This window comes from Crotalus tigris, unplaced genomic scaffold (assembly GCF_016545835.1).
Source record: "Crotalus tigris isolate CLP2741 ecotype Arizona unplaced genomic scaffold, ASM1654583v1 scf7180000017728.211934, whole genome shotgun sequence".
Lineage (NCBI taxonomy): Eukaryota > Metazoa > Chordata > Lepidosauria > Squamata > Viperidae > Crotalus > Crotalus tigris.
The window spans coordinates 91,418-107,163 of record NW_024096595.1 but is presented as its reverse complement, the minus strand read 5'-3'; the positions used below and the strand labels follow the sequence as shown (position 1 = coordinate 107,163).

The window sequence follows — 15,746 nt, the reverse complement described above, 5'->3', positions numbered from 1 at the left end:
CTGGAGATGAAGTATAATTGGATTCTGACATCATTTTCTGGTACTATAGAAACTACTGATATGGCAAATGTACTTCTTAGAAAGCTGGAAGATAGAGGAATTACAATCGCTGACATATGGAGTCAGGACTATGATTAAGAGTACACAAAAGTAGAAGTGTACTGCTATGGTTAAGTACACAAAAGCAGAAGCAGAGTTAAACTCTTTTTTAAAAATCCCTTGTAAATTTCCTCCATTGAGTTTGCTTGTCAGTGATGCTGCATCAGCTTTTATCAAGGTTGCTGAATTTTTAAAAGTAATATTTATGTGTTTTCTGCATCAACCTCTCTGTAGAAAATTTTGAAACAATATCTTGGAACTTCCTCTGTAACACTAAAAGCACAGTGTGCCATATGATGGGAAAGTTAAGTTGAGTTGGTGAATCTTATCAAACACCAGGTTGGGAAGACAGATGATGATATAGTTTAAATTAAGGAGAATGATCTTTAATAGGAATTGTTTGTGGGAAAACAGTGGGAATCAGCAGAAACATCTAATTTCATATTTCTTTATGGCTTAATGATTGAAATAAATGTAAGCAAGAGATTCCGACATGCTAACTCTGAAAGAAAGAAAAAGATGGGCCAACTGGAGAAAATATAGTCAAACCTATAATCTTACCAATCAGATGATGACTGCGTAGAAGTTCCCACTCACTTTAGCATACAACAATCACTGAAAAAAAATCATTATGAGACATGGGATAATCTCATTAAAGTCCCTAAACACAAGTAGAAATATTTAACCAGATACTACATTGTGTGATGCAGTCAGCTGAAAAACATTTCCTGTAGCTCAAAGAGTATAACAATACATTTAAGATGATAAATGATATTCTAAAATTCCTCTAGGTATCTGCAAAACATACACAAACAACGCAAGGCACATTACTAACAATACTGAGACATGACATATTCAATATTAATGAAAGTGATATGGGAGATGAATTGAAAGCCTTTTCAAGATTGAATCAATAAATAAAGGCTCTTTGATCAGTGTCATCCCCTTCCTTTATTGCTCATTCACCATCCATGTATGCTGAGGTGTCCAATACACTATGAAAAGCTTTGGTGAGATAACAACACTTTCTCTCCAGAGGTCTTCCCATTAGTCCCTGAAGAAATTTTCAGAATTTCTGGTGGCAACAAAGTAAATTCTTGAGGTTCTCTAATGACATTGTGATCATCAAGTTCCAAGAGGAAGACCCAAAGAAGTGGGCAGGGACCTCAGAGCTGTGAGTTCAGCCATCTCTTGTTTGATCAGTGTCCTTCTGCTAGCCAAGAGTTTGTTTGTTTGTTTGTTTGTTTATTGATTGATTGATTGCAGGCCACTTTAGCTGACTGTGTTCAGCAGGTCAGCGGTTCAAATCTCACCGGCTCAAGGTTGACTCAGCCTTCCATCCTTCCGGGGTAGGTAAAATGAGGACCCAGATTGTTGGGGGCAATGTAAATATATATATATATACATTGCTTACTGGTGTACACCGCTTAGAGAGTGCTCGCACTTAAAGCGGTATATAAGTCTCATAAATAAATAAATAAATGATTGATTGATCACATTTTGGAACCACCAATGTCCCTCAAAGAGGGACTTATGGTTTGGTCTGGGCATAGGTCTGTGAGAGATGGGTTGTTAATACTTAAGTAGTAGTTTATTGCTTCCTCAAGAAGCTGTCATCGAACCCACCATTTTGCATAATTTTCATTCTGTTTTCAACCTTCCCTTGTTAAGGAAGATTGTCGAGATGGAAGTTGCACTGCAACTTCACAGAATCCTGGAGAAAGTGGACCTATTTTAATCAGCTTTCAGGCAGCACTTGCCTTTTAGAACATCATCCCAGATTGGCTCCAAACCTCTTGGCCTTTTGGAAAGCTTTTACGAGCTGGCTGTTTTCCTGGGCATGGGAATTGGGAGGTTTCCTTTAGTTTTCTTTTCTTTCTTTTTTTTTTTTTGCTTAGCTTTAACCCCATAAAATCAGTCCTCCAATAAATGAAAAATGCCAAAGCAGGAGCAGAATGCCATAATACTATGAGAAATGTGCCATAGCTGTTAAGTGTGGAACCTCAAAAAACTGAAAGCACAGAAGCTTTGAGTAACAGAGCAAATGATGGAAAAGCAAATACTAACAATTTCATTTAGTGACCAAATCTGAAATATAAAAATTCATCCAGAACCAATATTAATGTTATCATCAAAATGGCATAAAATTAAAGTATAAATTGGTGTGCCATGTTTTACACATGGAAGACAATGAGTGTGAAAGACATATTAGTGGACCTACAACTTTAGATACACACAAGGTCGATGAAAATAGGGAAAAATCTTGTACGCGGTTGGTACACTGTAGCATTGGACTGTATACACTATAAAGACCAGATGGTATTGTTGCTTTGGGCAATGAACCCACCTGAATGAATTATAACCACCAAAGTGGCGAAGTTCTGGAATGCTTCTCTTTCCAAGGGCTGTTCCTCTGCCAGACTTTTAAAGTTGCCCAGGAAGCAATGAAACTTCTCCAAGTGAAGTTAAACAAAATCCCCATAATGACAGAGAAGACTCAGGATGGCCTTGCATTAATCTCAGTACAGTCCTTGACTTATAACCATTCATTGGAAGTTACAACAGCCCTGAAAAAAGCTTTTCACATTTACGACCATTGCAGCACCCTTGTGGTCACATGATCAGAATTTGGATGCTTGGCAGCTGGCATGTTTTTATGACAGCCTCAGTGTCCCAGGGTCATGTGACCACCTTTTACAACCTTCTGACAAGCAAAGTCAATAGGGAAGCCCCTTAATGGTCATGTTACTAACTTAACAACTGCAGTGGTTCATTTAACAACTGTGGCAAAAAAGGTCGTAAAATGGGGCAAAACTCCCTTAAGAACTATCTTCCTTTTGCAATGGATATTTTGGACTCAATTGTGGTCATAAGTCGAAGACTAAAGCATGAATTGCACAGACTGCAGACTTTCAGAAGGTTTTCAAATCTTTGCACCCAAGAAACTATGGAAAGCATAATTTTGATTATTCAAATAGATAAAATTCCAGCACTTCATCTGAAAAAAGAAAGAAAACAGAAAGAGTTATGTTTGTTCTGAGAGAAGTTAGCCCAGAGAAGGAAATATTAAAAGAGTAGAAAAATATATTTTTCCTCCAAAAAGATTTTTAAAAGCATTTTTCGAAAAGCAGAAACCTGCGCTCAAATCTCTGTCCCCAAGCAGGAGCCAGCCCTATACAAATGCAAATGTAAAACCATCAGAAGGTTGGAGCCAGGGAACTCAAGAAGACAAAGAGAAAATCTGCACACCTCACCCAAACTCTAAGTCATTAGCCCAACCCCAGGGAAACAGGATATGACTTTTGGGACATAATAGGACTAACCCATTACCATCAAGTATACCAGAGAGGCACACCTAGGCTCAGGTCAGAATATGTGACACAGGAAATAGCCTCAAAGTTCATGCCACAGGAACAGGAAACTTCCAAACAAAAGGCTAGAGAGGGTATAAAAACCCTTTACCCATGTGCTCTGTCCTTCTCTCCTCTGCCCTTCTCTCCTCTGCTTTTTCCTGAAGAACCGTCTTTCTGCTTCTTCAATAAACTATAACCATCTTCCCAAAGCAGTCTCCTTGTTGCTTATTTATTCCTGGCTTGGATGAACCAGGATGAAGACTTACTTCTAACAGTTCTTTAGTCATTTAAAAGTTACTTGAAATGTTTGAATAGGTATTTTAGTGGTACATTCTCCTCTACTACTGTAGTTGCAGAGCACTACCATGAAAAAAATAAAACAGGATGAAAGATATTTGAAAACTCCCTGGGTTTGGGGCAAGTAAGGAGCACAGGGGTGTAGTTCGAGCAATTCCCAACCTTAGAAACTAAAATATTGCAGCCAGGCTGGATAAAACAGACCTACAACTGTTTGCATTAGGATACAAATATGATGAATAACAGGAGAGAATTAAAGAATTGGAGCTGAAATATGACTAAACACTTACAATAAGTAGATGTGAAAATAAATGTACAATTTGTTTTTACTAACTTTTATTCAATGATTTTCAAAAATGGGGTTATATGTTTGTATTTTAATTTACCTAGCAGAATAGTAAGTCTGTTCAATACTGAAGCTGCTTTCTCTAACAATTCTGTAGAGATCAGAATAGATTTGGAACCAAGGTTGACACATGCTGGTGGGATATAGTCTTCCAGCTAATCCTACCATAAGAATTTCCACTAATTTTGGACTTCCGGTACGGAGCGACAGCGATGGCGGCTATCTTCTAGCCGTCCAGCTGGGAAAGTGTCAGAGCCGCGGAGCACAGCGCGCATCAGCTGGTCCGCGGCTCGGAACTCCCTTCCCGGGCAAAGGGAAGGGACAGAGAGTGCAAGAGTAGAGGTAGAACCCCTGAACCCTCTCTGGATTTAATCCTAGAGGGGGTGAAAGGAGTGTTCCCTCGGAGCTCTTGCTGTCTCCGCCTCCCAGCTGTTTTTGCTTCCTAGGAAGCAAAAGAAACTGCCGCTTCTATCTCCGTGCTTATAGAGAGTTGGTGAGTAATTCCTAAAAAACGGACAGAGCAGTTTAAAGGATTTTTTCTTATATAATTTAGGTGTTTATTTTTTTTTATTTAGTTCTGACTATTTCTCCTTTTTTTTTTTATTACTGTGGAGAAGGAATTAAGATGGCGTTTTGAAAGTGACGGAGTTTTTTTTCCTTGTCTTTTGTTTCACTTTCTCCTGTTTCACTTTCTCCTGTTAAGGACTGGACTTTACTTTTGCTTTTGGTATTGAATCCTCTTTTTTGATTTTCTTTTTCTTTTTGGTTTTTTTTCCTCTGGATTTTCAAGGATTATAGTGTTTTTGCTGCCTCTTTTAAAAGTAAAATTTTTCTCTCTTTCCCCCTCATTTTTTTGGGGGGGGGAAAGGGAAGTGAGAACTGTGTTATTTAAAATGGCTTCAAAGAGACAGCCGCCTTCTACAACATCCAGGGTGATTTCCTCTCCTATAGCTTCTACTGCACAACCACAACAACAACTTAAACATGCACCACCGGCACAGCCACCACCCTCCCCTCCTTTGCCTGGACTTTCAGCACAAGAGGCTAGAGGTATAATGGGAGAGGCTGTAGCTCAAATGAGAGAGGAAATGAAGCAACTTTCTACACAGCTTAAATCAGAAATTAAATCTGACTTCAAAGAAGAGATAAGTGGGATGAAGGATCAATTGGAAAAGAACAATAATATTTTGCGACAAGATATACTTGCAGCAGTCTCAGGTTTGGCTACAGTGGTGGTTAAGCTGAATGCAAGACTCGAGGAAGTTGAAAATAAAGTTGATTCCTTTGATGATAAAATTCAAGATGTGGAAAGGAAGGTGGAGACTTCACAAGAAGATATTCTGATGTTTCAGTACAGGCAGATGGAATATGCTTTGAGGATTAGAGGCCTTAAGGAAGATATGAATCAAGATCTGATGCAGGTGGTCCTTACTGATTTGGCTGTGGTTTTGGACATGGACAAAGAAGAATTACGCAGAGAAGTTGAAAAAGTGTACAGGCTTAACTCTTGGATTGCTAAGCAGAAGAATTTGCCTAGAGATGTGGTGATTTATTTTACGAAGAAGTCTCTGCATAATGAGATCATACAAGCCTTTTATAATAAAAGATTTCAGATAGCTGCCCAAGATGTCATTATATTAAAGGAAATCCCATCAAAAATTTTAAGAAGCAGGAAAGATTTTGCTTTCTTAGCTAATGAGCTTAAAGCTAGATCGATGCCATTTAGATGGGAAATCCCGATGGGTATTGTTCTGAGCCATGCGGGGACACGTTATAGATTGAATACGGTCGATAAAGCTAGAGAATTCTATACTTCAGTCCTAGGTGCAGGCTCAATTTTACCTGTTCAGAAATCCCTGAGTGGCAAAGAGGCGGAGCAGCAGTCTGAGGCATTAAGTTCGGTTTCTGCTGGGATGCTGCAAGCTGAATGGCAACGCCAGACGAAGGTTAAAGAGCAGAGAATGACTCGTGCAGCTTATAAACGTAAAGAGAAGGAGCAACGTAAGAAAGAGGCCAAAGAGATTTCTCCTGGAAATGTATCACCGCCGGTGGGAGGAGCAAGACCCAAGAGTCATGCAACACATGTTGCAATTTCAGATCTCCAAGGTGTCTTCTCCAGGCTGCGGGCCAAGGGAGATGGCAAAGTTTTTGACCTGGAATGTTAATGGATTGAATTCTCCTCAGAAAAGGAAAAAAATCTTTTATTATTTGAAGCAACGTAATAATGATGTTATTTGCTTACAGGAAACTCATATTTTACTTAAGGATCAGAAATATTTAGTTAATGCCCGTCTGGGATCTCACTTCGTATCTTCTGCTCCCGGGAAGAAGGGGGGAGTTGTTATTTATGTCAAGCAAAATCTACCAGTTTGTCTGGTGGAGTCTGACCCCCAAGGGAGATATGTGATGGTTGAATTGGGCTTATATGGTAAGAAAGTACTTATAGTGGGACTATATGCACCAAATCAGCAACAGGAACAATTTTATAGACTCTTACATGAAAAAATAAATCTGCTGGACTACAGATCCGTGGTATTAATGGGGGATTGGAATGGTGTTTTAGACGTACAAAGGGACAAAAAAGGCTCTTCTCCTCTTTTTAAGCAGGCAAAATTACCTAAAGCCTTTTTTGATATGAAAGAGGACTGGGAATTACGGGACTATTGGCGGGAATGTAATCAAGAGGAGAAAGACTTTACCTTCTTTTCAGATAGACACCAATCCTTCTCAAGAATTGACTTCTTCTTGATTACAACGGACTTATATAATAGAGTAAAGAATGTCAAGATTTTCCCTAGGTCTTTGACGGATCATAGTCCAGTTTGGATGGAGTTGACTCAAGAAAAAGAGGAGAGAAGATCCTGGAGGGTGAATGAGAATTTATTTAGACAAGAAAAAAATGTTCAGAAACTAAAGGAGTGTTTAAAGGATTATTTTGCTTTGAATATGTATAAGGGGACTTCAATGTCAATGGTATGGGATGCAGGGAAAGCATTTATGCGTGGGATTTTGATAAAAATGAATAACTGTCATAAGCAAAAACAGACTCAGAAACGTAAAGAATTGGAAGATGAAATTAAATTAAAAGAAAAGTCTTTGATTTTAAATCCTTCTGATGAAAGTATTAAAGAATCTTTAAAGTTGTTAAGAACACAATTTAATATGTTGTTAGCAGATCAAGCTGCAACCAATTTATTGTTTATGAAACAAAACACATTCTGTAATGCTAACAAGCCAGGGAGATGGCTGGCTTATCAGTTGAGAAAGAAACAGAGACAGAGAACAATAGATAAAATAAATTACAAGGGTAAATTAGTTTCTCAGAAGGAATTGATTAAGAAATCTTTTTTGGATTATTATCAAAAATTATATAAATCTACTAATGTGCAAATTTTAGAGATAAATAAATATTTAAGCGAGGTTAGTTTCCCTAAATTGACAGAGGATCAGAAACATGAAGTTAATGGTTTAATTACTAAGGAGGAAATTTCGCTAGCAATTCAACAATTGAAACCAGGGAAAGCACCGGGTACGGATGGGTTAACAGCTGTTTATTATAAAGCCTTATTGGAGGAGATGACTCAACCATTAGGTGATCTTTTTAATGGCATTTTACAGGGTCAAGAGATTCCTCCCTCATGGCGTACTGCTTTTATATCATTGATTCCAAAGGAAGATCAAGATCTTACTTTACCTAAGAATTATAGTCCTATATCTCTTTTAAATGTGGATTACAAGATATTTGTAAAAATCTTAGTAAATAGGCTTATGAGGGTTGTGCACCACCTTGTGCATAAAGATCAATCTGGGTTCATAACTGGAAGGTACATGAAAAATAATGTCAGACAAATTATTAATTTATTAGAATATTTAGATAAAAACAACCAAGTTCCTGCAGGGCTGATATTTTTAGATGCTGAAAAAGCTTTTGATCAATTGAATTGGTATTTTATGTTAAGAGTAATGGAAGAGATGAATTTTGGTGAAAAGATATTGCAAGCTCTTATGGTAATATATCAAAAACAAACGGCACAACTTATCGTTAATGGAGGCGTGTCAGAGGTTTTTACAATAGAGAAAGGTACTAGACAGGGTTGCCCATTATCACCGTTGCTGTTTGTCTTAACACTGGAAATACTGTTGATCAAAATTCGAGAGTCGCAGGAAATTAAAGGGATAGAAGTTAATAAAAAAGAGTATAAGTTAAGAGCTTTTGCGGATGACTTGGTTATTACTTTGTCGCAACCTACTTATTCTGTAGTAAAATTATTACAGCTGATTCATAATTATGGTTTGGTTTTGGGTTTTAAGATTAATGTTAATAAGACAAAAATTTTACCTAAAAATATGACTAGTCGGGAGAAGCAGACTTTGGTTAACTTGACGGGTTTTGAAATTGTTAATAAGGTAAAATATTTGGGGGTGATGCTATCTGTTTCTAATGCAAAATTATTTAAAAATAATTATGAAAGGTTGTGGGTTAGGGTACAGAGAGACTTGAAGAATTGGGAAAAGTTGCAATTATCCCTCATGGGAAGAATTGCAGTGATAAAAATGAATATTCTACCCAAGTTTCTCTTTTTGTTCCAAATGATACCGATTTTGAAGAATGAGATCAATTTAACTGAGTGGCAGAAAGGCCTTAATAAATTTATTTGGGCAGGGAAAAAGCCAAGGGTTAAATTTAAAATTATGCAAGATTTCCGTGAGAGGGGAGGACTCAAGGTGCCGAATTTGAAATTATATTATGATGCGGTGGTTTTAACATTAGTTAGTGACTGGGTAAATTTGACAAATTCTGATATACTTCACTTAGAGGGATGGAATTTACTTTTTGGGTGGCATGCCTATTTAATATTTAATAAAAAAATGGATTGGGCTTTTAAATCTCATATCTTAAGAATTTCTTTACTTAGGGTTTGGAGAAAATATTACAAAAGTGATTTTAAAGTACCATTATGGGCCGTACCTTGGCATGCAATAGAAGGAATAAAAAGAGGGGTTAAAATGGATATGGTGTCCTATAGACAGTTACTTAAATGGGATGGACAAAACTGGCAGTTAAAATTACGGGAAGAGGTAGCATAAGAAAATATTATTTATTCTTGGTTCCAATATAGGCAATTATTAGATAGATGGAAGATAGACTGTAAGGTGGGTTTTCACAGAGAAGATGAAAATCTTATTAAGCAAGTGAAGGATCAAAGACAAACCCACATTAAGAGGATCTATGGGGTTTTAGTTGAATTGGATTCAGAAACGGAACTAATTAAAGATTGTATGATTAGATGGGCGCAGAATTTTGGTGAGCCAGTTCCATTGGACACCTGGGAAATTATTTGGGTGAGAAATGTCAAATTTACACAAGCACAGAACTTAAGGGAGAATTTTTATAAAATGTTTTATAGATGGCACCTTGATCCACAAAAAATGTCTTTTATGTACCCTGACTTACAACCTAAATGTTGGAGATGTGGTTGTATGGATGCTACTTATTATCATATTTGGTGGTCGTGCAGAGAGATAAAAGCATTCTGGATTAAGATATGGTGGAATATCCAGAGAATTTTTAAAAGGAGGGTAAAATTTACTCCACAATTATTTTTGTTAGGTATAGTTACTGATTGTGATACAAAGGAGATTATATTGATGTTAAACTTGATAACAGCTGCGAGGCTGTTAGTAGGACAATATTGGAAGAAGGAATCTTTGCCTACATTGCAGGAATGGTTTCTTAAAGTGTCTCATTTGGCGGAAATGGCAAAGATTTCGGCTTTCTTAAAGGGACAAACGCAAGAGAAATTTCTTGCTGTTTGGGATAAATGGATAAAATTCATACAATTTAAATTTGATATAAAAAAATATATAGTTTTTTCATAATTTTTAACTTTATATATATATATATTTTCTATTTTATATTCTTTTTTATATAAATTTTTTTAACTTTTTCTTTAATTAAGCCTATATTCTGCTCTGGGAGGTCCTGGGGGGTGGGAAGGGGGGGTTTGGGTAGGGGTGGGGGAAGGGGGGTTTTGTTGGGTAATGTTTGTTTTTTATTTATATATGTTGTTTTTTGTTTTTGTATTGTTTCTTATTTTTTGTAAAATTTATAAAACTCTTTAATAAAAAAAAAAAAAAGAATTTCCACTAATTTTATGTGACTGTTATTTTTAATGCTTTATTTTTTAAAAAAGTAATGAAACCTGTCATCTCTACCAATTTATTTGCCATATAATTGTTGACTGGCTCTCCAGCTTTCATTAAATAGAGGTTGGGTGAGTGGCTTGAAGAGTCAGGGAGAATATTCCCTAGTAATGATTGATGCAGATATTACTAAGATAATCAAGGCTGAGGGCACAGTTCTTCTGTCTCCTGCTGCAGTAATGACACATTCACGCACATCCTTCATCAGTCTGACTAATGATCTGGAATACACACACACAGACACTTTTTTTGTGTATATGCCTTTGGGTCAGTTTTTGACTCTGGCAACTGCCTGGACAAATGCCTGCAGTTTTCTTTGCAAGATTTCAGAAGTGATCTGCCACTGCTTCCTTCCTATAACTGAGACAGAAGGACTGGCCCAAGGTCACCCAGCTGGCTTTGAATCCAAGGTTGGACTAGAACTCACAATCTCCTGGTTTCTCGCCTGATGCCTTAATCACTGACTGGCTTTCCAGACTATATTGTAGGTTTTAATATATCATTCAAATGCATGATTTACTGGAATTATCTTTAAAACTGGAAAAGCCATGTTTCTTGTTGCTTGCAATTTTTCCTAATATACACATGGAATTTTGTCATCAGCTTTTATAATATGGACTTTTCAAAACACAATTATATTTAATAGATGCTTTTTTGAATGCAGCTGTTGCAAATATACATTATGGTTTAGGATGCACCTTTCTTAAAAGTGCTTTTGTTGGAGGGAGGGATGCATCTGTGCACATGGAAAATGATGAGTGCTAACATGCACCATGTTTTGTTGGCTGTTCATCACCACAACGATGAATCTGCTTGGAGACTATACCATATTGCTCCCACTAAAATTTGTGGCAGTGGTTTTTTTTCATCCTTATTATCCACTTCTTAATAGATATTGAAATAATATTATCAATATTTGGAGTAGCTCAGTGACTCTCCATATGTCCCCCCTATCCCTCCATAAATTCATATGGGGAGGGGCAGAAAAGGATTTCAGGGAGACTGAGAAGTCCTGGAGAATGCTTCTTTTGTACTTGGGAAATGGAAAACTCTCTTTTATCCTTATTCCCAAAACAGCCAAAAAAATTTCTACCCTATCTCTCATGCTTCATGGTTAGGGGAACCAATCTGTCATTTTTCTGAGGAGTCTGTCTGCCCTGTCTTCTGTTTGTCTCTTGGTTTAACTTAGAGAATGGAAATGCTAGAATTGATTCACAGTCTGCTACGCTATTCACATTGTCTTTTTAATTAAATCATAGTTCATAAATGAATTGTGATGCAATGATGTGATCATATTAAGTTTTTTTATTGAGACTTAAATTGCATGTTAATCAGTGCATTAGTGACCTTAAGAAAATGAAAACTGCAAACTGAGAATTATAGAAAACAGCCAAATATGTAAAATGAAAAGTAGAGTTGTTGTTGATTGCAGTGGTATAAATTTAGTGAAGGCAGGCAGAAGGTGTCTGTTAGGCACTCCTTTGCCTCCCATTCCTTATCCTACTACACCTTCAACAAACATGGGCATTATGGGTAGAGCTATCATATCTGGACTACAAAACTGATCTGCCACTAGATGGCAGTTCTGAGTCCCTGTGCTCCCACCTCTAGTGGTCCTCTAGATTTTTGCAGGTCAGATGTGGGACCCCAAGTCTAGAGCCATAGCAGGAGAATGATGCAGAAACAGAACAAAGGAAGAAAGACCTGCTGCTGCCATTGCTGGTCTGATGGCTCTTGTCACCTTAGCAACAGCAGTGGTAGTAGTGATTGTGGTGGCTTCCCAACTGATTGCTGCTGGATGCTCTCTTCCTCTCTCCTCTTCCTCTATCTTGCAAAGGAATGAGATGAGAGACAGAGAGAGTAAGCATATTATATCTGCTGAAATTGTTGGAAGGCAACAAAACAATTTAAAAATGTATAACTCTTTGTTGTCATCTACATTTTTGCACCCCAGATATGTTTTGCCTTAGAGATAAAAACTTTCAGGTGTCAGATTGAAGAATGGAGGAGGTAGAAGTGCCGTACAGTCTGCTGTACAGGCTCAGCTATAGTCTGAATGGGCAGGGAAAATATATCCCTCTCTCCGAATACGATGGTTGAACAGGAGCAGAGAAGGTATATTTCAGACAACTGAGGAAGTGAAAATGGACTCTTCTGTAGTTGCATAAAAGCAACCATACAACTCTCCTCTTCCCTTTCTCCCATGTAGCCTCAATTGCCAGAGCGGGGGGGGGGAGGGGGAAAAAGTTTGCTGGGACTTTTAGTCTTCCCTCTTGAGGAGTGGTCTGAACCTTTTACTGCATCCCAAATTGTCTGAAGGCTCCCAGTTCCTCTGGCTTCGAATTCTCACCTCAAGTCTGTTGGATTGCATTTGCCCAGCCCATGCAAAGGAAAATATTTCTATTTAGCTTATGGACTGAAACTTCTGGTCTGGAATTTTTCCATTTCTTTATTAAATCTATATGCCACCTATCTCACTATCAAGTGACTCTGGGTGTCATAAAATAACAATGTTAAACAATTAGAATGTTAAAAACATTAAAAACATTGAGCATTTAGACAGATTTTAGATATTGCTCATTTGTTTTTATTTCAACTTGAATTAATAATTACAATTCCATGAAGAATATTACAATGTAAGATTTTTCTTTAGGGGAAAAAAACCCATTTCCTTATGCTCTGGGGAATGAATTGATGAAACATAAATCTGGCAAGATCAAATGCTCACATTTCTCTCTGTTTACCTTCTTCCTCTAGGCCTTTGACCTACTGGTGGAGCCGCGTTCAGTCCCTCCTTTACTGCAGTGAGGCCTCTGTGCTAGGGACATTTGTTGAAGAAAGCCACAGCTGCATCTGCCCTAATGATCAGCCCTCTTGTCAGGTCACCATCCCCTGTGTTGTAGGAGAAGGGCCAGAATGTGCTGCCTGTGCAGAAGATAATATCACTCAGTGTGGATCCTGCAACCCTGGCTATAGCCTCATTTTGGGGTTATGCCGCCCAGAAGTGGCAGAATCTCTTGAGCATTATCTAGGGCTAGAAACAGACTTGCAGGACTTGGAGCTCAAATATCTTCTGCAAAAGTGGGACAGCCGCATTGAAGTACAGTCAATCTTCATTAGCAATGATATGCGCCTGGGGACTTGGTTTGATCCTTCCTGGAGGAAGAGGATGTTGGTGACACTGAAAAGCAACAAGTACAAGCCAAATTTGGTCCACCTCATGCTGGCCCTCTCCCTTCAGATCTGCCTCACCAAGAATAGCACCTTGGAACCAGTCATGGCCATCTATGTCAACCCCTTTGGTGGTAGCCATTCCGAGAGCTGGTTTATGCCTACCAATGAGACTGGCTTCCCTGACTGGGAAAGGACTAATGTAGATGCCTCTGGCCAATGCCAAAACTGGACTCTCACTTTAGGCAGCAAGTGGAAGACCTTTTTTGAAACAGTCCATGTCTATTTGCGGAGCCGCATCAAATCTCTTAATGACAGCTCTAATGAAACCATCTTTTATGAGCCTTTGGAAACTGATCCTTCTAAGAACTTAGGGTATATGAGAATCAATAGTTTACAGGTCTTTGGCTACAGCCTGCCCTTTGAGTCTGATGCAATTCGGGACCTTGTCCTTCAGCTAGATTATCCCTATACACAAGGCTCGCAAGACTCTGCTATATTACAACTGATTGAGATCAGGGACCGAGTGAACCGTCTCTCTCCACCTGGGAAAACCCACATTGATCTTTTCTCTTGTTTGCTTCGGCATAGGCTCAAGCTGGCCAACAATGAAGTGAGTCGGATCCAGTCTACCCTAAAGGCCTTCAATGCCAAGCTGCCAAACCCAGTGGAATATGAGACTGGAAAACTCTGCAGCTAGCCTTAGGAGTGAGTAGGGCTACTCCTGTAACCCTGGAGAAGAAAATCTGCAACAATCAAAGGCCTTATTTTCATGTCAGCCATTAAATTCCACGAGACAGCCAACAATCTGCCTATTAGATTCAGGTTATTGCAGGCTGTGTGAACTTTAGAAATAATCATGGCACACCAGTCTCTGGAATAGTTTACCTAAGAAAAGGCCACAAGGCACTGCCACTGCAAATATCGTACTCAAACACTGAACAGGTCATCTTTTCCCCTTTCCTGCTTACTACTTAGAACATGCAAGAAACTATGAAGGAACTGTAAACTGGGAAAAAGAAAGTGACTGAAAGCAGCATGACAGGAATGGCATAAAGCCCTTTCCTCTGTTTCTGGCAATTTTCACTAGTAAGCCCTTAAATAGATGGAGAAGAAGGGTTAGATATGATTCTTGCAGGGGTTTCAAGAAAGTCTGGTTTGAAAACCCTCTTTAGTCCTTGCTTTCCTTGATACTGTTTACTTTTGTATTCTTTTTATGGGTGTTTCTAACAATGGCATGGCCTTGATATTCTCTGTGTTCCCTTCTAAAGCCACCATCCTAAGCACATCTTTCTTGGAAGGTAGCTCCATCTCTTCTCAGTTGGACAAATACCTTTCAAAGAAAGAACTTTAGAGATCAAGTTTCAACTGACTCACCATGTCCCTACTTCACTTTTTCGTTTCATTCCTGGAGCCATTACATTAGGATGCAAGCACTTCAGTGACTAATATCATTTGGGATATGAAAAATATGCCTAAATTATCTCTTTCTCTCTCTTCTTACTATGGAACACATCACACTCGTCTGTCCCTTTTAATCACCCGATTCTCATATGTGGCTGATTTTATAGGAAATTATAAAATTTCCATCCAGGAAAAGTGATGCAGAGACAATTGTTCTTTAATATACAGTATATTTGGAACCTGTTTGGTTTGGCAAACAATATGTAGTGTCCAAATATATTAATAATATATATTGTTTCCATATATATATATATATATATATATTCAATAATGATGGTGAAAATGCGACTCCCGGGCATAATTATAAATGGAATGAATAAAGCGCGTTCACCAGGAGAGTTTAAAGTTAAAATACTTTAATTAAAGTATTTTACTATATTAAAAGGTTGCCAAGCTTTCGTTGGGAAAACTCCCCAACATCTTCAGGGCTGAGAGACCGTTTCTAACAAGGTGGTTCAAACGGGTTCCATAGACATCTGTGTTTGGTTCCTAGACTGTGCCAGCATTCCCTGCTGAACAGCTGATAGGTGGGAGGGGGAATCGGAGTAAAGATGATGGAGGAGGATGATTCAAACATTGAAAAAAACCACATCCAGTTGATGCTTGTACATGCGAGCGAAGATAAATACGGGAACACGCAGCAAAGGAAAGATGTTAAATTGCAGCCGATGAAGCCCTGCCTCCATGGTAGGATACACAATGACATCAAATAAATCCCCCCGCTGCAACGAGAGCCAGTGCTGCCGAGAGAGGGCGGAACATAGCTCTAACAATACCCCCTGAGATCGACGGAGATGTGAACACAAGTGCTC

At 38.3% G+C, this 15,746-nt stretch overlaps 1 protein-coding gene across 1 annotated transcript in view; it reads left to right on the top strand.

The window, feature by feature from the left end:
* The window catches only part of BRINP2 (BMP/retinoic acid inducible neural specific 2), an 88,221-nt gene extending 72,951 nt beyond the window's left edge, over positions 1-15,270 (top strand). The window contains exon 9 of the mRNA XM_039339038.1: positions 13,057-15,270. Within this exon, the coding sequence (XP_039194972.1) occupies positions 13,057-14,170 (1,114 nt within the window). The 3' untranslated portion in view covers positions 14,171-15,270. The remainder of the gene's footprint in view (positions 1-13,056) is intronic.
* The last annotated feature ends 476 nt before the right edge of the window (positions 15,271-15,746 follow it).